Source organism: Rhamphochromis sp. 'chilingali' (assembly GCF_963969265.1).
Source record: "Rhamphochromis sp. 'chilingali' genome assembly, chromosome: 19".
Classification (NCBI taxonomy): domain Eukaryota; kingdom Metazoa; phylum Chordata; class Actinopteri; order Cichliformes; family Cichlidae; genus Rhamphochromis; species Rhamphochromis sp. 'chilingali'.
Genome location: NC_137946.1, coordinates 34,390,767 through 34,415,607, shown reverse-complemented (window position 1 = coordinate 34,415,607; position 24,841 = coordinate 34,390,767). Strand labels below are relative to the sequence as shown.

The window sequence follows — 24,841 nt, the reverse complement described above, 5'->3', positions numbered from 1 at the left end:
TACCAGCGGCCTGCTGGAGGTCATCCTCGTTCGGTTCTGATACCGGCCCTGATGATGGCCTCCTACGGCCGGAGTCTCCTCCATGCTCTGCAGACTGTGCTGGGAGACACACAAACCTTCTGACACTGGCACGTATTGATTTGCTGGAGGAGTTGGACTGCCTGTGCTAGTTGATTTCATGAACGTCAGAGCAGCTGAAACTGATTAACAGTCTCTCTACTACTGAACTAATCAGAGGTTTAACCGACTGGCTGCTCTGATTTAAAAGTGTCCCTTTCAGTTTTCCTGAGCAGTGTGTGGTGGATGCTTGTCGTGGTTTGGGGTCATTTTGCTGTTCACAGCAGACCTGCTGAGCCTCTGTGCGGTCCTCCTGTCCTCAGCACACCGACTGTGGATCAGAACCTGGTGTGAACCCTCGACTGCACTTTTTCCACTCGAGTGGACAGTCTGTACGAGGGCACTGCTGCTGAGGTCTGATGCATCAGTAACAGCGGCAGGTTCGTTGGTTCTTGGGTTTTGTCTCTCAGGAACGACAGTCTGGCTCAGATTCAGTCTGCAAACACGAGTGGGGCTAAAATAAGCAGCTCCACCTCCACCCAGATTCATTTATCATCGACATGAAGCAGAGCGAAGGCGTGATGCAGAAACAGCTTCACAGCGTTTCATATGAGGGATGATTCAGCACCAACCACCTGCAGTGAATGTGTCGTTGGTAAAAAGAGCAAATATACTAAGCATGGAGAAAACTGGTGTTGACAAAGTGCTGAGGAATATACACGTGCATGACTTCACTGATGTCTGCTGAGGATCAGATTCGCCGATCCTGCCTCTCTTCACACGTTTTCTCCGTGCAGCTCGTTATCATGCTGGTTTTTCCCAGCTGCCCTGAATGCCCCGCTGCCCTTTGACCTGCTCTTACTTGCTCAGCGTGGAGGGGGAGCCTGAGCGGTGGAAGTGCACGATCTGCCACTTCCCGTCGCGGCGGTGCCACACCCTGGTCTCCTCCGATTGGGCGGTGCGAGGCGTCCCGTTGGAGTCGATGTACTGCGTCACCCTGACGTATGCGATGCAGGCGGCCTCGTCGCCCACCAGGTGGATGTGAGGGTTCAGGATGGTGGTGTGCACCGGTTTGCTGTTCTTGGACCACACTGCAGACACAGACGGACAGGTGAACATGGTCAGGTGACCTCAGAGTTTTTTAAAAAGCAAGGTGTAACAGGAAGTCTGCTTCAGCTCACAGTTTTCAAAGTAAAAGCGGTGGAAGTCCAGGCCTTCGACCAGATTCCCCAACGCCTCGGGCTCGAACGCCGTCACAGCCGGGTCGCACATTTTACTGCAGGGAGAGAATCGTTTACTGAGACGAGTCAGAGACACGTTTAACAGGGAGCAAGTGAAAAAAACCATCCACACGCACAACACGCACACGCACAACACGCACACGCACAACACGCACAACACGATCCTGTCGGAGCTCTGACCCCCGTCTCTGTGAACCTTCAAGCCCGGATCAGCAGCCCAAACTTTCATTGTTTTATAGCTTTTATTCTTTATTGATCACTCATAGATGAAATATCTGTCACTTTGAAACACCTGCAGGACACTTTGTTACACATATTAGCATAAATGTGTTTCCTGCTTTGATTTCTTTTGTTTTCTTAGGATGGGAGTTTTTCCGTCCCACTGTCGCTAAAGTGCTTGCTCATATGATTGTTGGGTTTTTCTCTGTATGTATTGCTGTAGGGTCTACCTTACAATATAAAGCACCTTGAGGCGACTGTTGTTGCGATTATAAAACTTTAACGGTTCAATCAACACACAGAAAAACAGATTTTATTGGCGAGCCAATCATCAAAGATGTCTGAGATTAGAAAACAGGAAGTATCAGTTCATTAAACAGGGCGCCTTCAACATCACGGCCAGGCGGATCGTTTGGGCCAGTTTGGAGATTCAGGCCGAGCCACAGTTAAATACATCGATGTGATGTTTACAGCGACGCCGACGTCACCAAAGCACTCTGTGAGCAGGAGAGCGAGCATGACTGAAGTGTTTGTAACATTTGGGGAAAAGCTGAGCGTGGGTCAGAAGACGACTCGTTTGTATTGTTGGGTTAAAGGATGCTGATTCGCTCTCAGCGTTTAAAGACCGCCCACTGATCAGGACGTCTGATTGGCTAGTTTCAATCACTGATTTATTTCTGCTGGCACCAGCCTCAGAGAGGAGCGAGGGCAGCATCAGGAGATGTTCCAGATGTTTTCATCAGAAGCACTGATTCACCTGCCCAAAGGTACGTTAAAGGGTGACTCCGCCCTCTGTGAGGCTCACTCGTGTCAGGGATTTCTCAGCGCTTTGATGGTTTTATTCAAAAACAAACAAACAAACATTCCTTCTGCCTGAGCGTGCTCAGTGCTGGTTACATACGTGTAGCTCTCAAAGTCTCCGTTGCTGATGGCCTCGATGAGCTGCTCAGTGACTTTAATGATGTCCTGTTTCCTCCCTGAAACACACGCGCGCGCGCACACACACACACGCACACACACACACACACAGGTTAGTGCTGGTTCAGCAGCGTCTCGGCTCACTCGCTGTGTGTCTGTGCGTCCTCACCTCGGGTGTCTTCGTCCTCGATGGTGGTGTTTGTGCTCTCAGAGGATTCCTGCAGGAGGAAGAAGAGTCAGTGTGGGCGGAGTCCCATCTAACCACACCCACCGTAGTTTCCACTTTGCTGTTTCCGTCTGTTTCCGGTGTGTTTGAAGAGTGATTACAGTTTACAGAGACGTTTAAACTGAGACTCTTATTTCCTTATTCTTCAGCGAGCTTTACAGTTTTTGCTCCTCTCGTTTGTGTGGATGGGTTAATTGATTACTCTAAATTGCCCATAGGTGTGAATGTAAGTGCGAATGGTTGTCTGTCTCTGTGTGTGAGCCCTGCGACAGACTGGCGACCTGTCCAGGGTGGATCCCGCCTCTCACCCTAAGACAACTGGCATAGGCTCCAGCGCCCCCGCGACCCTGAAAAGGTTAAGGATGGATGGATGGATGGACGGATGAATAGATGGATGGATGAATGGACGGACGGACGGACGGACGGGCGGACGGACGGGCGGACGAACGGACGGACGGACAGATGGACGGATGAATGGATGGACGGACGGACGGATGAATGGATGGATGGATGGATGGATGAATGGACGGATGGATGGATGGACGGACAGAGGGACGGATGAATGGATGGATGGATGAATGGACGGACGGACGGACAGACGGATGAATGGATGGATGGACGGATGAATGGATGAATGGATGGATGAATGGAAGGATGAATGGATGAATGGATGGACGGATGGACGGATGAACGGATGGATGGATGAATGGACGGACGGATGGACGGATGAATGGATGGATGAATGGATGGACGGACGGACGGACGGATGAATGGATGGATGAATGGTTGGATGGATGGACGGATGGATGAATGGATGGACGGACAGACGGATGAATGGATGGACGGACAGACGGACGGATGGATGAATGGATGAATGAATGAATGGATTGACGGATGAATGGATGAATGAATGGACGGATGGATGGATGGACGGACAAATGGATGGATGAATGGATGGACGGACGGATGAATGGATGGATGAATGGATGGACGGACGAATTCATGGATGGAGGGTTGAATGGACGGACGGACGGATGGATGAATGGATGGATGGACGAATGAATGGATGGACGGCTGGACGGACGGACGGATGAATGGACGGATGGAAGGATGGATGGATGGATGGATGAATGGACGGACAGACGGATGGATGGATGGATGGATGGATGGATGGATGAACGGACGGACAAATGGATGGATGAATGGATGGACGGACGGATGAATGGATGGATGAATGGATGGACGGACGAATTCATGGATGGAGGGTTGAATGGACGGACGGACGGATGGATGAATGGATGGATGGACGAATGAATGGTTGGACGGCTGGACGGACGGACGGATGAATGGACGGATGGAAGGATGGATGAATGGATGGATGGACGGACAGACGGATGGATGAATGGATGGATGGATGGATGAACGGACGGACGGATGGATGAACTGACGGACGGACGGATGGATGGTCTTTTTGGGCTGACATCCTAACCAAGATGGCGCCGGTGTACTTGGCTTGCCGTCCGTCTCGCCGCTTTTTCAGAATCAGAATCAGAATACTTTATTTTTCCCTTACCTTCCCCTATGGACCTTGGCACTGTGTTTTTTATCTTTATTTTTCTAGTCTTATGTTTATCTAGTGGTTGTGGACTGATTACATATGGCCAGTGTTGGGACTAACGTGTTATTAAGTAACGCGTTACAGTAACTACGTTATCATTGTGGTAACGAGCACGGTAACTAGTTATTATGCCAAAATCAGGAACGCGTTAGTCGTTACTGGGATTTAGATAGGGTCGTTACTCGTTACTTCGTGTGGTGGCTATCGCGGAGCTTCCACAGATTCAGTAACATTAGCAAGTGGTGGAGGCCAGCAGGTGGATGAGAGAAAGCAACACGTTCTCGGGCTGGAGAAAGGGGACGCAGAACGAAAAGAGACTCGAGGCGGCCGCCGGTCCAAGTGTGAACTGAACTTCAGGTAAGAAGTTATGACCTGCAGTCTCTCTGGGTCAGATATAAACCAAGTTTAGGTGGAGTTTATTTTCGTTATGCTGACTTTTTCCGTACTGCGTGCTAGCTAGCATGACGGAGTTTCTATACAGCTGGGTGGGTGCTATGAAGTTAATGATGTTGAACTTTATTTTGTTCATAAGTTATTAGAGTTGCCAACCGTCCCGTCTGGTATTCAGAGAAAATATTACGCGTTTCTTATTGAGGTGAAAAGGAACAGTTTGTCCCGTAATTCAGCTGCAATGGAAAAGACACAAAGCTGGAGTTATTCTGTGTTTACGCTGCACAGCTGCCTCTTCTTCTCTCATTCTCCCCCCTCCCTCTACCGTTTCTACTTCAATCATGAAAACTGATCAATGATCAGCTGATCGTCTCTCTTGTTTGTTTATCGCCCACTTTGCGCAGAAAGAGGAAACCAGGGGATGTCGCGCTAAACAACAGCAGCACGTTTAAGCTTGATCAGCTGTTGTTAGAATTTAATGTTAATTTCTAGTATCAGCTGATGTTTGCTGGAGCCACAGCTGCAAAAAAGCTGCTGGTCATGATATGGTTTGGTTATGTGGTGAGAGGGAAACATGAAGATGAAACCAGGAGATGTCCTTACTGAATCATCAGAGCTGTGATGGAGAAACAGGTTTACCTTTTAGGTGACATGGATGAGTTGAAGTTATGAACTGTTTCTGAGAGACAAATAACACCAGGATCCTTTTTTAGGTAGCTGACAGCTGGTGACTGTGCAGGGGCGGGTCTAGCAAAGTGTTGCCAGGGGGGCCAGGTAGGGCATTAACAGGGAGAGGGGGGCACAAAGAAATACTTTTCTATCTTATTCTCATTTAAAATTTCTAGCTTTTAAAAAATAATTATCTGAATCTTACAACAAACGATTGATAGATTGATGCATATATACCATCAGAACAGTGAACATCACTGTCACAACAGTGTTTATTTTCATTCAAAGGCTTTATGGTTTTTCCTATAATGGTGGGCCGGTCTCTAGTCAAAATGTCCGGGCCAATTTTCTGTCCCAGTCCAGCCCTGTATGCAGCTCATCTGCAGTCTGGTGTTACCTACATCTTCCTATTCAGAAGGCAGAATTTCCGAGTTCTGAGTACAATCAAAGCACCACGACTGCAGTTTTTGTGTTGGATGTAAAAGGCGCACATGATGCTGTGACGTAGGCTAGAATCATGGCAGCAGTCAATGACAGTCCAGGCGTGGGATTTCTCTCGTGAAAATATGCACATTATCTTTTCCTTTCTATTGGTAGGTGGCACAGTGCACTTGTGGAGTAAAACCAAAGTTACTTTCCCTAGTAACTAGTTACTTTGAAAGTAACGAGTAACTTGAAGTAACTGAGTTACTTTTGAGAGAAGTAACTAGTAATGTAACTAAGTTACTATTTTAAAGTAACTTACCCAACACTGCATATGACAGGCAAACATTTTTAAATCTTCGTTCTTTTCATTCGTTTCGGGCCGACCCCTGCTGGAGTGTCGGCAACGCTAACTTACCACAACTGGATTCGTCCTGCGGCTTCTCCTACCTGCCGCCTTCTAGTCTCCACAAGAAACGCTACAGGAAGCGGGGAAGACGGAGTGGCCGTCGCGTCCATCTCAGGGCCTTTCTCAGAGCCAGAATTACGGACCATGTACATGTTAATCTGGACACGCCATCATTTTTTCCCTCCTCCCTGGATTGCCCGGACGCTAAACTGCTTACTCGTCGCTGGATTTACCCAGCTGATCACCAAGCATCTGCCCGCTCTGTGACACGCTTTCCTACTCGGATTTGGATAACATCGCGCAGACGGGGAGTTTGTCGAAGCAATTTATGCACTCTGCCTCGTGCTTCTAGAGGTGACTTAGTACCCTGGCCACGGATGGCACTGCTTAATGTCAGGTCGCTGGTAAATAAGACCTTTGTTTTAAATGACTTATTCTCTACTAGTGGCCTTGATGTTTTATTCCTTACAGAAACCTGGATTCGCCCTGGTGAGCTCATTCCTTTCTCTGAACTTCTTCCTTTGGACTGTGCCTTTTTTAGTTCACCGAGGCTTTCTGGTAGGGGAGGTGGTTTAGCCTTGGTTTTTAAAAACGTATATAATGTTCGGCAACTTTCCTCACCTAACTTTACTAGTTTTGAAGTCCAGTTATTGGAGATGACTGCTTCCACGACCACTTTATGTGTGTTGGTCTATCGACCGCCCAAATATAACAAGTGTTTTATTTCGGACTTTGCCAATTTCTTGGGTTCCGTTCTTTATAAATATGATTCTGTTCTTATTCTTGGTGATTTTAACATACACATCTGTTGTAAGGATGACCTGCTTGCTAAAGACTTTCTTGCTTTAATGGACTCTTTTAACCTCCTTCAATGGGTAAATGAACCAACCCACACTAAAGGCCATATTTTGGACTTGGTCTTTACGTATGGCCTGGATATCTGTATTAAGGATATAAATGACGCGGGGATTTCAGATCATTTTCTAATTTCCTTTGATATTGGCTTATCTGCCGCTGGACTGCAGCCTGGAGCTCTTTCTCGTCCGCTACGCGTACTCAGCTCTGAAGCTTTGTCAAAGGTTTGCTGTGTCTTTTTTAGATTTGGCGCCTATAATTCCTGACTGCTGCTCAGTTCGCTCATCTGATGGTTATGCTGATACTTTGCTATCATTATTTTCATCTACCTCTGATTTGACTGTACCTGACGACTGTTCTCTCTGTTCGGTTGATGGTTGTGCTAATATCCTGTTATCGGTTTGTTCTTTTATTCTTGATTTTGTTGCTCCCATCAAAATGAAGCACCCTAGAACCTACTCTCATTGCTGGATAAACGATACTACACGTGCCTTACGACGTGTCTGTCGCCGTGATGAGAGGAGGTGGAAAAAAGATAAACTTCAGGTTTCTTATGATATGTTACGGACCAGCCGCTCACAGTTTCAAACTGCTGCTAGTATGGCTAAGGCATCTTTTCGTTCCAAAGTCATTTTGGCTAATGGTCACAACCCCCGTATACTATTTAAAATTTTTATTTCTGTTGTTAATCCCGGTCCTGATATGCCTTTACTGTATTCACAAGCTCTTTGTGAGCGTTTTCAAATTCTTTTTTTAGATAAGGTTTCATCCCTTAAGCTTTCCTCTTCGTCTACATCTTATCCTGTCTTTTCCTCTGAGTGTAATTCAACTTTTCATCAATTTGAGCCCGTGTCGCTTTCGACTCTGAAGCAGCTGGTTGATCAACTAAAAAACACCAATGCTGTGTTTGATATTCTCCCATCACGCATTGTTAAGGGCTACTTTGATGTAATTGGACCGAGCATTCTGTTCTTAATGAATTTTTCTCTACTCTCTGGATCTGTCCCACTGGCCTTTAAGCATGCTGTAGTCCAGCCTATTCTGAAAAAGAAGAATCTTGATTGTTATGATCTTTTGAACTATCGACCAATCTCTAAGCTTCCGTTTCTGTCCAAGATCCTGGAGCGACTAGTTCTCTCTCAGCTTCAGGTGTACTTAGATGCGAACAACATTGCAGAGAAATTTCAGTCTGCCTTTAAGCCACGGCACAGCACTGAAACGGCCTTGCTTAGAGTTCTCAATGACCTATTTGTAAGCACTGACTCTGGACGCTCTGTGGTCCTGGTTTTATTGGACCTTTCCTCTGCTTTTGATATGGTTGATCATAACATTCTTCTACTAAGACTTGAGCATACTGTGGGTATAAGAGGCACTGCCCTTAACTGGTTTAAATCTTATCTCGCTGACAGGTCATTCTCGGTTAATTTGGGCAACTTCTCATCTTCCTCGGTACCTGTACACAGCGTACAGGTACTGAAACTGGGTGTGGGTCCCAATCAAACCATCTGTCCTCTAAGAGGACAGACGGTTTGAAAGAGGAGTGAAAGAAGCCATCTATGTCCACTGTGAGCGACCATCTTTGAACAGAGGCGGGGTTTACGACACCAACTCTCTGCCATCTATAATCCAGTTTTGAGATCCCTTCCCAGACGCCTTAACGCCCACTCACACCCTGGGCCATCTGATCTCAGGAATTCGCATGATAAGGTGGGGCCAGGTTTCACAATGAACACACCCGAAACTCTGGCTGATTGGGACCCACACCCAGTTTCACACCTTGGCTCAGGCGATTAGAGGATCATCAGGGGGTCCTTTTGTCCCTCTGTGGGGGGAAACTCCCACTAGGTTTATATCTGGGACTCTCCACCATTTGACCTTAGAACTGAAGAAGCTTCTCGGATGAGAGGTGAAACGTCTTCAAGCAACTTAAAGAAGTCCAGATGCTTTTCTTTGCAAGCTCCTTTGACTACGATGACCTGGATGACTGAGAACCTTCACAGACATTTATCATCTTATTACTGAGTGAACACGACACGGATCCATGCAGGTAGGAGTTCAGCTCTGTGACACTCACCTTATGTCAGACATCATAACACTGAAAAATAATGATGATGATGATGATGAGGTTACCTTCACTCCGTCGGCCTTCTTGTTGCTCCCGCTCTTTCCTCCTGAGCGAGGGATGAGAACAAAGAGAGAGAGAAGCAGCAGAGTCAGGAAGAAAGGAACAAAAGCAGCAAACAGGAGAGACGGCATTGTACCCAGGACCTCTGCCCACGTGCCCTTCAGCCGGCGGTCTGATCGCAGCACAGACTGAAGACAGTGGGTCACATGTCGGAGTAAAAATACTCAGACTTCCTGCTGCAGATTCAGGGAGTTCCCGGCGTGACATGTGGGTCGCTCAGTGAGCGGCGAGGCCAAATTTAGGACCAACTTGAGATAGTTGGAGAGCAGAAAGTGTGCACGCATTCCTGAGCGTCCACGCTGAACACGTGCATCTGGAAACACGTCCTCTGCTCAGGTCCAGCAGCAAACAGCCAATCAGAGAGCTCAGAATCACAACATGTGTTTGTTCTGCTCACATGACAAGAACATCAAATATACTGTTTACTTTACACCAAGGACCAAACTCCATTCAAATATCTGCTAATTTAACATCAGTCTGCATGTTGCTCAGCACTTTTCTAAAGCTCAGAAATATCCTACTGAAAACTAGTTCATGCATTTATTACTTCCAGGCTGGACGACTGTAATTCATTATTATCAGGAAGTCCTAAAAACTCCCTGAAAAGCCTTCAGCTGATCCAAAATGCTGCAGCAAGAGTCCTGACAGGGACTAGAAAGAGAGAGCAGATTTCTCCTGTTTTAGCTTCCTGTTAAATCCAGAATTAAAATCCTGCTCCTCACATACAAGGTCTTAAATAATCAGGCCCCATCTTATCTTAATGACCTTGTAGTACCATATCACCCTATTAGAGCACTTCGCTCTCGCTCTGCAGGCCTACTTGTTGTTCCTAGAGTATTTAAAAGTAGAATGGCCCCGCCCCTCCCTGAGCCTGGTTCTGCTGGAGGTTTCTTCCTGTTAAGAGTTTTTCCTTCCCCCTGTCCCTGAGAGCTGCCTCTCAGAGTGTTGTCTGACTGTTTCCTCTGTTTATGTGACAGTAAAACTGCATCGAGCTCATCTGATGCTGTGCAGATGAAGACGAGTTGAATTATTCCAGCGTTTGTGTTTAATATCTGTGGACTCTTCATGCAGCGCCGTCGTCTCAACAGTCGACCTAAAACTGTTTCTGAGTCCTCGCTTGTGAAACAGGAACAAGTGGGCGGGGCAAACATAGCATGGGAAAACTGTGGACATAGACACACTGACAGGGCCATCATGCTCGCCGAGCCGCCTGTGTCGCACACCCATTATGACATCACACTACGTGTCATGTGACACCGTCTTTGTGGTGTTTCAGCCGGTTGTGCACGTCTCGTCTTTTTGTAGCCTGGCGTGTGTTGCTTTGGCCGCTGCGGCTGTGTCGGTGGTTTCCCCGCTATCTTTAGAGCTCAGTGTGTGTGAATGTCTGGGACAGCTGCTGCACACACACACACACACACACACACACACACACACACACACACACACACACACACACACACACACACTCAGTGATAACGTGTTTATTGTGTGTAAGCTGGCAGCTGACTGGTGGATTTCTCTGTGCAACCTCCTGCTACTGGAACACAAACCTGCAGGTCAAAGGTCAAACTTGCTGCTGCCACAAGCTGTGTGACTTACTGACAGTTAATAGGGGACAGCCTCAAATTGTACATGACTTTTGACCACACTGGGTGGGTTTGGGGGGGGGGGGGGGGGGGGGTGTCTTACCAGAGAAATTCCTGGTGGCCAACATGGTGGTGAGAATGGCTCCCTGAAGGAAAGAAGGGATAAAAATAAAAGCACAGAAAATTATGACAGAATTTATTTCTGATTTTCTAAAAATGATTATTATGTGAATTTAAAACAGATTAACTTCAACATTTCCTTTAAAACAACAAAGAGTCAAAAGCAGCTGTGACCACAAATCTGAGCTTTGGAAACTTCTTTCCTCCGTGGTCACTAAAAACACTAAAACTTCATGGTTTTATTTTGAAAGTCCACCTTCAGTTTCCTCCTGGCGTTGAACTTCTTCAGACACTCAACCGTTTCCTGTCTGTGCATGCAGGACGCCACTGTGGATCGGTGCTGGGAGGAAGAAGAACATCATCATCATCATGAGGAGCAGAGCAGGACAGAGAACAAGGTCAAAGGTCAAAGGTGAGAGGGTCTCACAGAGATCCAGGGGTGTTTGAGCGCCTCGGCAGCTGTGATGCGTTTGGCCGGGTTGATGGTCAGCATCTTATTGATGAGATCTTTGGCTTCAGGAGTCACCGTGTCCCACTCCGGGGAAGGAAACTAGGAAGCAAGGACACAGGGAGAGGAGGCAAGGAGAGGACGAGTTTAAATTAGAACAACTGTAATAACAAAGGTGTTAAAGCCCCGCCCACAATGGTTAAACTGCCAATAAAGTACAGGTGAACAGTCGTGATGTCATGTGACCTACATCATAGGCGCCAGCTTTGATCTGCTGGTACAGACGATGCTGATCTTCATCCCAGAATGGAGGATAACCGACCAATAGGATGTAGAGAATCACACCTGAGACAGAAGACCATAAAAAATTTAATAAATACACCTGACAAAAATAAAATGCAATAAAATATAAAAAAAAATCCACTGACAGACAGAAAAACCATAAAAGCTAAAAAAAAACTGGAAGAAGGAATGAATGCGAAAGATAAAAGAGACAAAAATGTCCTCAGAGACTGAAAATAAAGAAAGTAAAACACTAAACGTGAAAACAACACCCTGGACATGAACCCCGAGTAAAAAATAAACAAACTGCACATGAGTGGAGGAAACATAAAGAAAGAAGAAACGGTAGAAACAGGAAGTAGAGACTCACCACAGGCCCAGAGGTCGACTGCTTTCCCGTATGGGTCCTTCCTGAGGACCTCTGGAGACAGATAACCTGGAGTCCCCGCAAAGCCTGAAAACAAACACATGTTTACACACAGTTGCTGTTCTGGAAGACCCTTGTTTATGTGACAAAGCGGCACAAATAAAAAATTTAGATTAATGAAGACCATCATCATCACCACTATCACCACAGTCACCATCACCATCACTATCACTATCATCATCATCATCATCATAATCTCTGTTAATTTCAGTTTCAATGAAAGTGCCATAAAAAGGCATTTATGTGTCTATACCTTTGTTGTTTGGATTTACTGTGATAAGAGTTATTGTAAACATGTTGCTTATTGTAATTGTTTTGTTTGGGTAGTTCTCACGATGATGATGATGACGACGCTGAGTGATCTTGTCGCCGAACATTGAATAAATCATCTGTAAACAAGAACTTGTCCGCGTGGTGGCTGACGGGAGCTACAACCATCACTATCATCATCGTCACCATCACTATCATCATCGTCACCATAATCATCATCACCATAATCATCATCACCATAATCATCATCATCATTATCACCTTCATCATCGTTACCATAATCATCATCACCACCATCAGCATGGTCACCATCAACATCATCTTCATCACCATCATCATCATTATCAAAACAATCATCACCCTCATCATCATCACATCATTTCCATCAAGTCACCATCACCATCATCCTCATCACCATCACTTGGTGCTCTTACCGAACCATGCCTGCTGGTCTCCTTCCACCTCGATGGCGAGGCCAAAGTCGGCGAGTTTCACCGCCGCTCCTTTGGACTTGGAGGCCAGGAGGAGGTTCTCAGGCTGCAGACACAACAGACATGCTAACACGCTAACTAACCGCAATGGTTTGCATGAAAGGTGCTAAGGATGCTAACAGGACTCTTAGAGGACTTGGAGCCTGTCTCAATACGCGTACTTGTGCGTATAGTACTGTTCCAATTCAAGTACGCATCAAGCCAAGAACGCCAAAAAATCCCGGATGTGTTCCCGCTCCGCCTGTTTTATCGAGCATGCATCAGTGGTGACTTGTGTGGACTTGGTACAAAACCCAATCGCGGCAATGGTGGACGAGCGGGGCTGAAAACTTTTAAATATTTCTGGGTCACAAAAAAAACGTTTAAGTTATTTTCAGGCGAGAATGTAGCTGTGTAAGCTTCAAATATCTGCTCGGTTTATCAACATATCGCATATTTCCAAACGTGCTCCGACGTTTTCGGAGATGTCCGTCACCCGCCAGCTCCATAGCAGACAGCGAGGTCGAGGATCACTAGAGCCGGCGACAACAGCGGACTCCCGGCACATCGTTTTCAACCCCCCCGCGGTCTTTCGCTACTGAGGTTAAACATGATATATAAGTCACTTAAATCACTTCGAAATGATAATGTTTGGTTTATTTCAGTGTTTTATTTGTTCCTGAGTAAATCGGTTTGGCTGAGATTAAAGATTAAAGCTTCATAACATATTAATATCAGTTAAATTAAGAGTCGACGGCAGTAAAAACTCCAGACCTGTGACATCATCAAGTACGCTGGCGTTCCAATTGTGCAAATCGCGAGTCCGTGCTCGCGTTCTCGGCAAGTCCGTGCTCGCCGAGTACACGAGCACGGACTCGCGTACTTGAGTCTTGGTTTCATTGGTTTCTTCCCGTCTTTAATCAGAGACCAGCAGCTCTGGGCTCAATTCACCCGTCTGCTGTAATCAGCTGTTCATGTTTTGATGAGCAGCTGATTACTGTTGTGTGTAACGCTGGTGTGTTGTTTGTCATGAAAACACTGTGTTTGTGTGGGCGGCTGTTAAATCATCACACGTGCTATAATTCAGGCTTAACAAGCCAGACCTCGTTCAAATAATCGATTTTCCTGCTGCTGGTTATGAGCAGGTTATTAACAGAACCTGCTCATAACCAGCCAGTCTCTCAGCCAGTCAGAGAGCCAATAGGATCCCAGACAGTACTGTGGCAGTAAAGATGTCCCTCCCCCACTGGCCCCAGCGGCCAATCATGTCGCTGCACAGAACTGCTGTTCAGGACATGTGGAGCTGTCAGAGATTATGTCATCTGACGTGTCGGGTACCTTTAGGTCTCTGTGGACCACGCCCATCTGATGACAATGTAGCACCGCCTCCAAAATCTGCTGGATACAGTGACTGTTCAGAAAGAGGTCAGAGGTCAGAGGTCGGCATCAGATTCAGCACAGAAGCAGAAGAAGTCTGAAGAGTGCGTCTCTTACCTGGCATCAGCTTCACTGTAGTATTCTCTCGCTACGATGTCTTCAAACAGCTCTCCTCCTGTCACACTGACACACACAGACACACAACGTCAGGCAATTAAACAAACCCTGAGACACACAAACACACAAAGTCAGGAAAATACACAACCATGAGACACACAAACACACAACGTCAGGAAAATACACAACCCTGAGACACACAAACACACAAAGTCAGGAAAATACACAACCATGAGACACACAAACACACAACGTCAGGAAACTGCACAACCACGAGAGACACAAACACACAACGTCAGGCAATTACACAACCATGAGACACACAAACACACAAAGTCAGGAAAATACACAACCATGAGACACACAAACACACAACGTCAGGAAACTACACAACCATGAGACACACAAACACACAACATCAGGAAACTACACAACCATGAGACACACAAACACACAACGTCAGGCAATTACACAACCATGAGACACACAACATAAAACGTCAAGAAATTACACAACCATGAGACACACAAACACACAATGTCAGGAAATTACACAACCATGAGACACACAAACGCACAACGTCAGGCAATTACACAACCATGAGACACACAACATAAAACGTCAAGAAATTACACAACCATGAGACACACAAACGCACAACGTCAGGAAACTACACAACCATGAGACACACAAACGCACAACGTCAGGCAATTACACAACCATGAGACACACAAACACACAAAGTCAGGCAATTACACAACCATGAGACACACAAACACACAATGTCAGGAAATTACACAACCATGAGACACACAACACACAAAGTCAGGAAACTACACAACCATGAGACACACAAACGCACAACGTCAGGCAATTACACAACCATGAGACACACAAACACACAACGTCAGGCAATTACACAACCATGAGACACACAAACGCACAAAGTCAGGAAACTACACAACCATGAGACACACAAACACACAACGTCAGGCAATTACACAACCATGAGACACACAAACACACAAAGTCAGGAAACTACACAACCATGAGACACACAACACACAAAGTCAGGAAACTACACAACCATGAGACACACAAACACACAACGTCAGGAAACTACACAACCCTGAGACACACAACACACAAAGTCAGGAAACTACACAACCATGAGACACACAAACACACAACGTCAGGCAATTACACAACCATGAGACACACAAACACACAACGTCAGGAAACTACACAACCATGAGACACACAACACACAAAGTCAGGAAACTACACAACCATGAGACACACAAACACACAATGTCAGGAAATTACACAACCATGAGACACACAACCAGTGTTGGTCAAGTTACTTGAAAAAAGTAATCAGTAACTAATTACTGATTACTTCCCCAAAAAAGTAATCCCGTTACTTTGCTGATTACTTATTTTCAAAAAGTAATTAATTACTTAGTTACTTGTTAAAAACACGATTTACAACCTGAAGAGGTGATAAAGTGATAGATCTTTCAGCCCAATTCTACTTTTTCTGCATAATCCATCATACAAAATGTAATCAAATGGAAAAGTCTCTTTTTAAAACTTGTTTTATTAGTTTTAATCTTTTAACTTTATGCATCAAGCAAAAATGTAATTATATGCAACATTCTCTGACTGGAAGAAATTAGTTTAACATTTAAACCTATTTTCTGCACATTCCAGCACATAAGATAAAATATTTTTTGTGTTTACACTCAGTCTTTCAAATAGATGCAAGTAAAACACAGCAGAAAATAAATAAAGTCAAAGACTCAGCGGTCCTGTTGCTCTATTTTCACCTGTAAAGCAGGAGTGGGGCAGGCGGAGGTTTACCCTGGTGCAGATGTGCAGCGGTCAGTGGAAGAATCCGCGAGTTTCTCTGTGAGTTTCCCATTACGTCGTAGCTACTCGGTGCTTGTTGGAAGTTTAGGGGTTTTTTTCGCTGTAAAAAGAAGTTTTCTTCCCACGCACAGCGGACACTAATGTTTTTGTCACTTTTTATGGAATCAAACTCAAAGTAAGGTCAGTACTTCCATGCTTTAAACGCTGCACGCTCATACTCTCTCTGCACTCCATATATGATCCATTGTTGATCTGCACACAGCTGTTGTCACGAACGTCACACTCGCTTACGTCACTGTCATGAGACATTCTCGCAAATAAATCACGGTTTTAGTAACGCAGTAACGCAGCGTTCCTACGGGAAAGTAACGGTAATCTAATTACCGTTTTTGCAATAGTAATCCCTTACTTTACTCGAAAAAAGTAATCGGATTACAGTAACGGATTACAGTAACGGGCAGTAACGCGTTAGTAACGCGTTACTGCCCATCTCTGCACACAACACACACCGTCAGGAAATTACACAACCATGAGACACACAACACACACCGTCAGGAAACTGCACGGTTTTGACCTCTGGATGTGGGGACACTGGGTGGAGGGGCTCTGAATGTAGCGGCTGTAGGTGGAGGACACTGGGTCCACAGATGTGCTTCACCTCTGTTTGAATATTTGGATTCTGTTTGCTTGTCTCACTGATTTCTGTGGTTTTTATTGGTGGTGGTGTTAGAAAGTGGTGTGGGTGGGGTCAAAATCACTGGTTTACTGGTATAAAGGACAGTTGTAGCCACAGTGACACCACCCACTGCTGGCGTCACGGAGCCTTCGTGGTGTTTTCAGTGTGGATGTGAGGAGCTCAGGTGTGTCACAAACAGCGTGAGGAGACACTCACAGGTCAAAGATGAGGTAATGATGCCCCTCCTCCGAGATGCTGTCATGCAGCCGAACTGGAAGACAGAAAGGAAAGCAGACATTTTATTTTCCCGTTACACCACGTCAACCCCACAGAGCGCACACGCAGCTGCTCGCCACACAGCTGCAGGCCGAGGTCAGAGGTCACAGTCATTGGTTCTCCTCTGCCACCCTTAAGCCTTCCTGCTCTGCTGTGACTCTGACCATCATCTCCAAAATGAACTTCCTGTTTTATCCAATCAGATCACAAACTTGTCACCTCACTGAACTCACCGATCAGCTGACCAGGACGCTTATTTCCTCATACACTGCATCCAATCAGGGCAGAGGAGGCGCCCCCTGCTGTATGTTAGAAAGGCTGCAGATACATACAGGAAACTGCTGAAGATTAAGGCTGAACACCGACTGTGGCTGTTAGTAATGTGTCAGTGAGCGTGCCGCCCAAGCTGGGCGGGGCTAAGGGCGAATCAGCCATGCTGGTTTCTTCTGCCACATTTAAACCGACCCGTCCTGACAGGCGACTCTCAGAGCAGCTCTGCATGACTCACAGATCAGAACAAGCCTTCTTTATCTGACACTCAGACTCAGTTCATCCTCAGCCTAAAACAATGAGTTTAAGCTCCTCCCCTCTTACTTTTGATTGGCTGAGCAGGTGGGCGGAGCTTCTATAAAGCTGTGATACTGAATATTCCTGAACAGCCTGAGCTGTGGGCTCACAGGGATCACTGCACATACACCAAGACCATTCATATAAACCTGGTAAATGGCCTGTGTCTGTACAGCGCTTTACACCCATTCACACACCCATTCACACACTGGTGATGGCAGCTACATTGTAGCCACAGCCACCCTGGGGCGCACTGACAGAGGCGAGGCTGCCGGACACTGGCGCCACCGGGCCCTCTGACCACCACCAGTAGGCAACGGGTGAAGTGTCTCGCCCAAGGACACAACAACCTTTCGATTACAAGGCGAACTCCCAACTCTTGAGCCACAATCGCCAGCTTCATGTTTAATATGAAAATCCAGCACAGGGGCAGGGGTCATGTGACAGGAAGTGAGGAGAAGCAGAAGAGGTCCAGTTTAAACTGATACCTGATGATTTACATCCGGACAGTTGTTCTGGTTTTAGTGATTTATGCAGTGATGTGCGAGAAGACGTTTCATCCTGAATTCACAGAGCGAACGTTCAGATTTCTGTTCTGGAAAATCAAACATGGAGTTTCTTAAACGGCGTGTCACAGTTAATCAGGTCCTTCCTGTGACGGGGTCCTCGCAGTTTGAGAAACTTGTTGGATGACGTCTCTGAGCCCGACTGAAGGCGTCTGTTTCTGCTCTCCGCTTATATTGTTTAATAGGAAGTATTATAGCTGAGGAGAGAGAGGCTGCTGCCCACACACACACACACACACACACACACACACACACACACACACACACACACACACACACACACACACACACACACACACACACTAAATCCCGCTGCTGTACTGTGTAGGAGTGCTTTGAGAGAAAACCTGATTATTTCTTTCTGAGTGCTTTCACACAGGTACTGTGTGTGTGTGTGTGTGTGTGTGTGTGTGTGTGTGTGTGTGTGTGTGTGTGTGTGTGTGTGTGTGTGTGTGTGTGTAGGAGGATAGATGGTTTTGATTCCTTCACCTATGGACTCTGTTGCCTAGCAACACCACACACACACACACTCAGGGTTACGTAACACTCCTCAGTATCTGTAGAGCATCGCCTGCCCACACAAGGCAATGATTGGCCGCTCTGTTCAGCTGCAGGCTGCCGATTGGCCGGCTGGGTCCACGCGAGGTCATATTTGAACATCTGACTGACGGCGGTGAGTTTGTTTGGACTCCATCGAGCACACAGTTTGTTTTTTGGAGGTTTCGGTGTGAGGGTCTGTGCTCTGCGCTCAGACTGGACCCGCCCACAGCAGCGGCGCCTCCTGCTGGGCTTTTATTCTGAATTATTCACAGGAAGTGGCGGCCGCACACAGATCAGTTTGCGTTTAAGTGGTTTGAGCTCTGAGGCGTTTCCCACACACTCATTAAGCTGTCCACGGGCTGATCTGAGGACGCGTGAAGCCCCCTGTGCGTGCCTGACAGCAGGCAGCCGTCAGACGGAGCTCCTCATGTTGCAGAAGGCTCGCTGCTCGCTGTAACGTCATTACCAGGAGAGGCGGCTCACACATGATCTGATGAACACTCATTAAGTCGAGCTGCGGGCTCAGAGGCAGCGCCGGCATCCTGCTGCACAGCCACAGGGTTTTCACATTGCTGCCTCGGTGCACAGAGCAGACTCTCAGCACTAATAAAACACAGATATTACACTAAGGACACGCCCACTAATGACATCACAGATCAACCATAATGATCGTTCATAAACTATGGATGTAGCTTCCTGATAGGTGCAGTCAGAGATTTCCTAATATAATGTAGAACTGCGACTCTCTGGACGTCCTGTCCTACAGGGGGCGCTGTTGCTCAGCAGGGGGCCGTTCAGAGACTGAAGCATTAGGCCCGTGGTTACGTTTACCACAGACATCCATCTTTGCTGCCATCGTACGAGCTCAGGCTCCAGCGTGCTGATCGATTTCAGAACAACAACACTGGAGTCATGTGTTTCGTTGGGAGAGCTCTTCTGGGGTAAACAGAGTCACAGCCTCCACAAAGACGTGTTTGTCTGAGCCCAGCAGAAGTGAGCCAGTATCAGTGTGGAGGATCAGGATCATGGATTTCACGTCAGTCAAGCCAGAACATCTTACTATTCATCACTGAGTGAAGACAATAAGAACAACCCCAGGTTTCTCTTCAGCTCTGTAGCCAGGCTGACAAACAGTCAGAGCTCTGTTGAGCCAACCATCCCTTTAACGTTAACTAGTAATGACCAGTGTTGGGTAAGTTACTTTAAAATAGTAACTTAGTTACATTACTAGTTACTTCTCTCAAAAGTAACTCAGTTACTTCAAGGTACTCGTTACTTTCAAAGTAACTAGTTACTAGGGAAAGTAACTTTGGTTTTACTCAGAATTCTCTTGTTAATGTGTTGCTTCCATAACTTTGCCAGTCTTCTAGCTTGCTTACTTGCCACAGTGCACTGTGCCACCTACCAACAGAAAGGAAAAGATAATGTGCACATTTCCACGAGAGAAATCCCACGCCTGGACCGTCATTGACTGCTGCCATGATTCTAGCCTACGTCACAGCGTCATGTGCGCCTTTTACATCCAACACAAAAACTGCAGTCGTGGTGCTTTGATTGTACTCAGAACTCAGAAATTCTGCCTTCTGAATAGGAAGATGTAGGTAACAGCAGACTGCAGATGAGCTGCATACAGGGCTGGACTGGGACAGAAAATCAGCCCGAGCATTTTGACTAGAGACCGGCCCACCATTATAGGAAAAACCATAAAGCCTTTGAATGAAAACAAACACTGTTGTGACAGTGATGTTCACTGTTCTGATGGTATATATGCATCAATCTATCAATCGTTTGTTGTAAGATTCAGATAATTATTTTTTAAAAGCTAGACATTTTAAATGAGAATAAGAAAGTATTTCCTTGTGCCCCCCTCTCCCTGTTAATGCCCTACATGCCCCCTGGCAACACTTTGCTAGATCCGCACCTGCACAGTTACCAGCTGTCAGCTACTTAGAAAAGGATCCTGGTGTTATTTGTCTCTCAGAAACAGTTCATAACTTCAACTCATTCATGTCACCTAAAAGGTAAACCTGTTTCTCCATCACAGCTCTGATGGTTCAGTAAGGACATCTCCTGGTTTCATCTTCATGTTTCCCTCTCACCACATATCCAAACCGACATCATGACCAGCAGCTTTACAGCTGTGGCTCCAGCAAACATCAGCTGATACTAGAAATTCAAATTCAAATTCAAATTCAAATTTTATTTGTCACGTACACAGTCATACACAGTACGATATGTAGGGAAATGCTTGGACAACTGGTCGTGACCTAAAGAAAACAAAAAAAGGAAAAGGCTATGAATAAGATAGGAAATAAATATGAAAAATTAAAAAGGGTAAATTTAACTAGGAAGGAATAAAATATAAATTAAGGTTAAAAATGAAATAACTGTACAACACAAATTAGAATGAAGGGTAAATTAATATTAAATCAATTCTAACAACAGCTGATCAAGCTTTAACGTGCTGCTGTTGTTTAGCACGACATCCGCTGGTTTCCTCTTTCTGCGCAAAGTGGGCGATAAATAAACAAGAGAGACGATCAGCTGATCATTGATCAGTTTCATGATTGAAGTAGAAACAGGAGAGAGAGGGGGGAGGATGAGAGAAGAAGAGGCAGCTGTGCAGCGTAAACACAGAGTAACTCCAGCTTTGTGTCTTTTTCATTGCAGCTGAATTACGGGACAAACTGTTCCTTTTCACCTCAATAAGAAACGCGTAATATTTTCTCTGAATACCAGACGGGACGGTTGGCAACTCTAATAACTTATGAACAAAATAAAGTTCAACATCATTAACTTCATAGCACCACCCAGCTGTATAGAAACTCCGTCATGCTAGCTAGCACGCAGTACGGAAAAAGTCAGCATAACGAAAATAAACTCCACCTAAACTTGGTTTATATCTGACCCAGAGAGACTGCAGGTCATAACTTCTTACCTGAAGTTCAGTTCACACTCGGACCGGCGTCCCTTTTCCTTCATCCACCTGCTGGCCTCCACCACTTGCTAATGTTACTGAATCTGTGGAAGCTCCGCGATAGCCACCACACGAAGTAACGAGTAACGACCCTATCTAAATCCCAGTAACGACTAACGCGTTCCTGATTTTGGCATAATAACTAGTTACCGTGCTCGTTACCACAATAATAACGTAGTTACTGTAACGCGTTACTTAATAACGCGTTAGTCCCAACACTGGTAATGACTTCATGAACTTCTTCACTAATAAAATTTTTATCATTAGAGAAAAAATTACCAGTAATCATCCCACAGATGTAATATTATCTACAGCTACTCTTAGTACCATTGATGTTAAGTTAGACTCTTTTTCTCTAATTGATCTTTCTGAGTTAACTTCAATAATTACTTCCTCCAAACCATCAACGTGTCTTTTAGACCCCATTCCTACAAAACTGCTCAAAGAAGTCCTGCCATTAATTAATTCTTCGATCTTAAATATGATCAACCTATCTCTAATGATCGGCTATGTACCACAGGCCTTCAAGCTGGCTGTAGTTAAACCTTTACTCAAAAAGCATCTCTAGACCCAGCAGTCTTAGCTAATTATAGGCCAATCTCCAACCTTCCTTTATATCAAACATCCTTGAAAGAGTAGTTGTCAAACAGCTAACAGATCATCTGCAGAGGTTTATTTGAAGAGTTTCAGTCAGGTTTCAGAGCTCATCACAGCACAGAAACAGCTTTAGTGAAGGTTACAAATGATCTTCTTATGGCCTCTGACAGTGGACTCATCTCTGTGCTTGTCCTGCTAGACCTCAGTGCAGCGTTCGATACTGTCGACCATAATATCCTATTAGAGCGATTAGAACATGCTGTAGGTATTACAGGTACTGTGCTGCAGTGGTTTGTATCATATCTATCTAATAGACTCCAGTTTGTGCATGTAAATGGAGAGTCCTCTTCACACACTGAGGTTAATTATGGAGTTCCACAGGGTTCAGTGCTAGGACCAATTCTGTTTACATTATACATGCTTCCCTTAGGCAGCATCATTAGAAGACATAGCATACATTTACACTGCTATGCTGATGCTATGCAGAAACCCGTCCTGGAGGACGAGGCGGCTGTTCCTGAGGTCAGGGTGAAGAAGCCGTTAGCTGTAATTTGGGGAGGCGGAGCTTTTCCACAACGCCATTACGTTCAAAGGCTCACGAAACTCTCACAATCTATTCATACAAGATCTCTAACAGCCTCGAGGAAGACTCTCAGTCATTCAGAGGTAAGAGCGACCTAAGCCCATCTCTGAGGGAACATCTGTCACCCTCTTACAATGATTGCAGCCATTCTCCAACTCTGTGCATGGGACTCGTGGTTATTGATCAACCCTTCGATGTGATTCAAACCTGATTGTGCAGAAGACAGTCCCTACGTTACTGACGAAGGCGGCTCTCAGTATCACAGTACTCGTACTGCGTGCTGTCTCCAGTACACGGTGCAGGTTTTCCTTCCAGCTGCTCAGAGATCAGCGTGTTGGAGGGAAACCTCTCCGCGTCCTCGTCTGTCGCCTCCACTCTGAGAACGACTCCTCTGTGATTTTACCGCCTTCATCACCCTCAACGTTAGCAGCCGAGGTACATACAGCAGTGTTAGTACATGCAGTACATGCAGTACATGCAGTATTACTCACCGATGTTGGGGTGTTTCAGTAGTCGACAGATTCGAGCTTCACGGTCCAACTTCTGATGATCTGACAACACAAACACAGAGATTACTGATCAGAGGCATCGATCGGGGATCTCCCTCCTGACCTTGTTATTGATCAGGAGAGTCAGGAATCAGACCTGTTGTCAGTTTTCACACCGCGAGGTGATCGCAGGTATTTCACAGACAACAGGAAATCAGTCCAATCAGAGCTCACGCTCATGAAGCATCAATGTGACGGTGATAGTTTCGTTATCTCTGATCTTCATCCCGGATAAACGCTCACTGAGGCGCTCAGAAACAGGAGAATCAGGCTTTTGCTGCCTGAGGTTTGATCTGAGCGTCAGTGTCACAGCGATGCAGAGATATCTGTGTGCACATCCAGACTCCACCGAGGCAGGAGCTGCTCACACACAGCTCTGCTGACAAAGAACGAGGTCGGTTTCAGGCCTGAGCGCCGTGAGGTGGGACCAAAGAGACCTCTGCATCAGTGGGACTTTGTCTGGTAATGACAGATCAGGATGGTTTTAAGTCAAAGTTTTATTTTCCACTTTATTTCCCTGCTTAAAACCTCCTCTGACCTCCTGAACACTTCCTGTAAAGTCTGTCTGAGGCTCCAAAGGTGAGTCAGTGCAGTGTTGGGGCTTAAATCAGGCGCGTGGCTGCTGGGAATAATGGGAGAGCTGTTTGTTGCTCCTCATCTTTATCAACTGTGCGCAGCTTTGATGCTGGAAGCTTTTTGGTTTCTGCAGCAGACGCCTGCACACAGCCCAGCATTAGCCGAGTTCATATTAATGATGACGATGGAAATAAAGGTGACCCATCATGTGACCAATAACATGGTCACATGATGCTAATGATATATTCAGATATATTGTTGATATTACAGTAAAATCCATGTTCTTGTGATTGTATGGAGCACCTTGATCTCAAAGGGACAGAGTAATCCCATTACCTGCTGTGCTGATATTAAAATATTAGACTGTGAAGACAGTGAATGTGACCTCAGAGATTTGCTGTTCTGTTATTTTTGTGTTTTAGTCCTTAAACAGACGTTTGTTTTTCTAACTTCAGAAGATGAAAAAAGCTTGAACCATCACCAATGTGACCTTTTATCTTATTAAACACTGAAACGAGTCAAACACAGGTTTAAAGCTGCTTTCAAAGCTGTTCACAGAGTGAGAGGAGATGTTACACCACCTGCTGTAGAACTACACCTGTGCAGAAGCTCAAAGGTGGTTTTGAACATCTAAAGTGAACAAACGAATATTAACTCAGTGTCAAACATGCAGCACAGCGGCCAGAACCAGATCACCAGAGGGTCCAGCTCGGGTCTTTGTGAGGTCATGAAGTTCTCCAGGTTTCAGTAAACAGC

General features: G+C 45.8%; 1 protein-coding gene across 1 annotated transcript in view; it reads right to left on the bottom strand.

Annotated features, from left to right (window-relative positions):
- camk2a (calcium/calmodulin-dependent protein kinase II alpha) overlaps positions 1 to 24,841 on the bottom strand; it is a 37,850-nt gene that overhangs the window by 2,672 nt on the left and 10,337 nt on the right. Inside the window, exons 3-17 of the mRNA XM_080867918.1 lie at positions 23,453 to 23,512; positions 17,072 to 17,126; positions 14,308 to 14,373; positions 14,152 to 14,224; positions 12,778 to 12,880; positions 12,017 to 12,100; positions 11,615 to 11,709; positions 11,344 to 11,466; positions 11,173 to 11,256; positions 10,900 to 10,942; positions 9,156 to 9,196; positions 2,605 to 2,653; positions 2,419 to 2,494; positions 1,239 to 1,333; positions 920 to 1,148 (exon numbers count right to left, since the gene is read on the bottom strand). Of these exons, the coding sequence (XP_080724044.1) occupies positions 920 to 1,148; positions 1,239 to 1,333; positions 2,419 to 2,494; positions 2,605 to 2,653; positions 9,156 to 9,196; positions 10,900 to 10,942; positions 11,173 to 11,256; positions 11,344 to 11,466; positions 11,615 to 11,709; positions 12,017 to 12,100; positions 12,778 to 12,880; positions 14,152 to 14,224; positions 14,308 to 14,373; positions 17,072 to 17,126; positions 23,453 to 23,512 (1,276 nt within the window). The remainder of the gene's footprint in view (positions 1 to 919; positions 1,149 to 1,238; positions 1,334 to 2,418; positions 2,495 to 2,604; positions 2,654 to 9,155; positions 9,197 to 10,899; positions 10,943 to 11,172; positions 11,257 to 11,343; positions 11,467 to 11,614; positions 11,710 to 12,016; positions 12,101 to 12,777; positions 12,881 to 14,151; positions 14,225 to 14,307; positions 14,374 to 17,071; positions 17,127 to 23,452; positions 23,513 to 24,841) is intronic.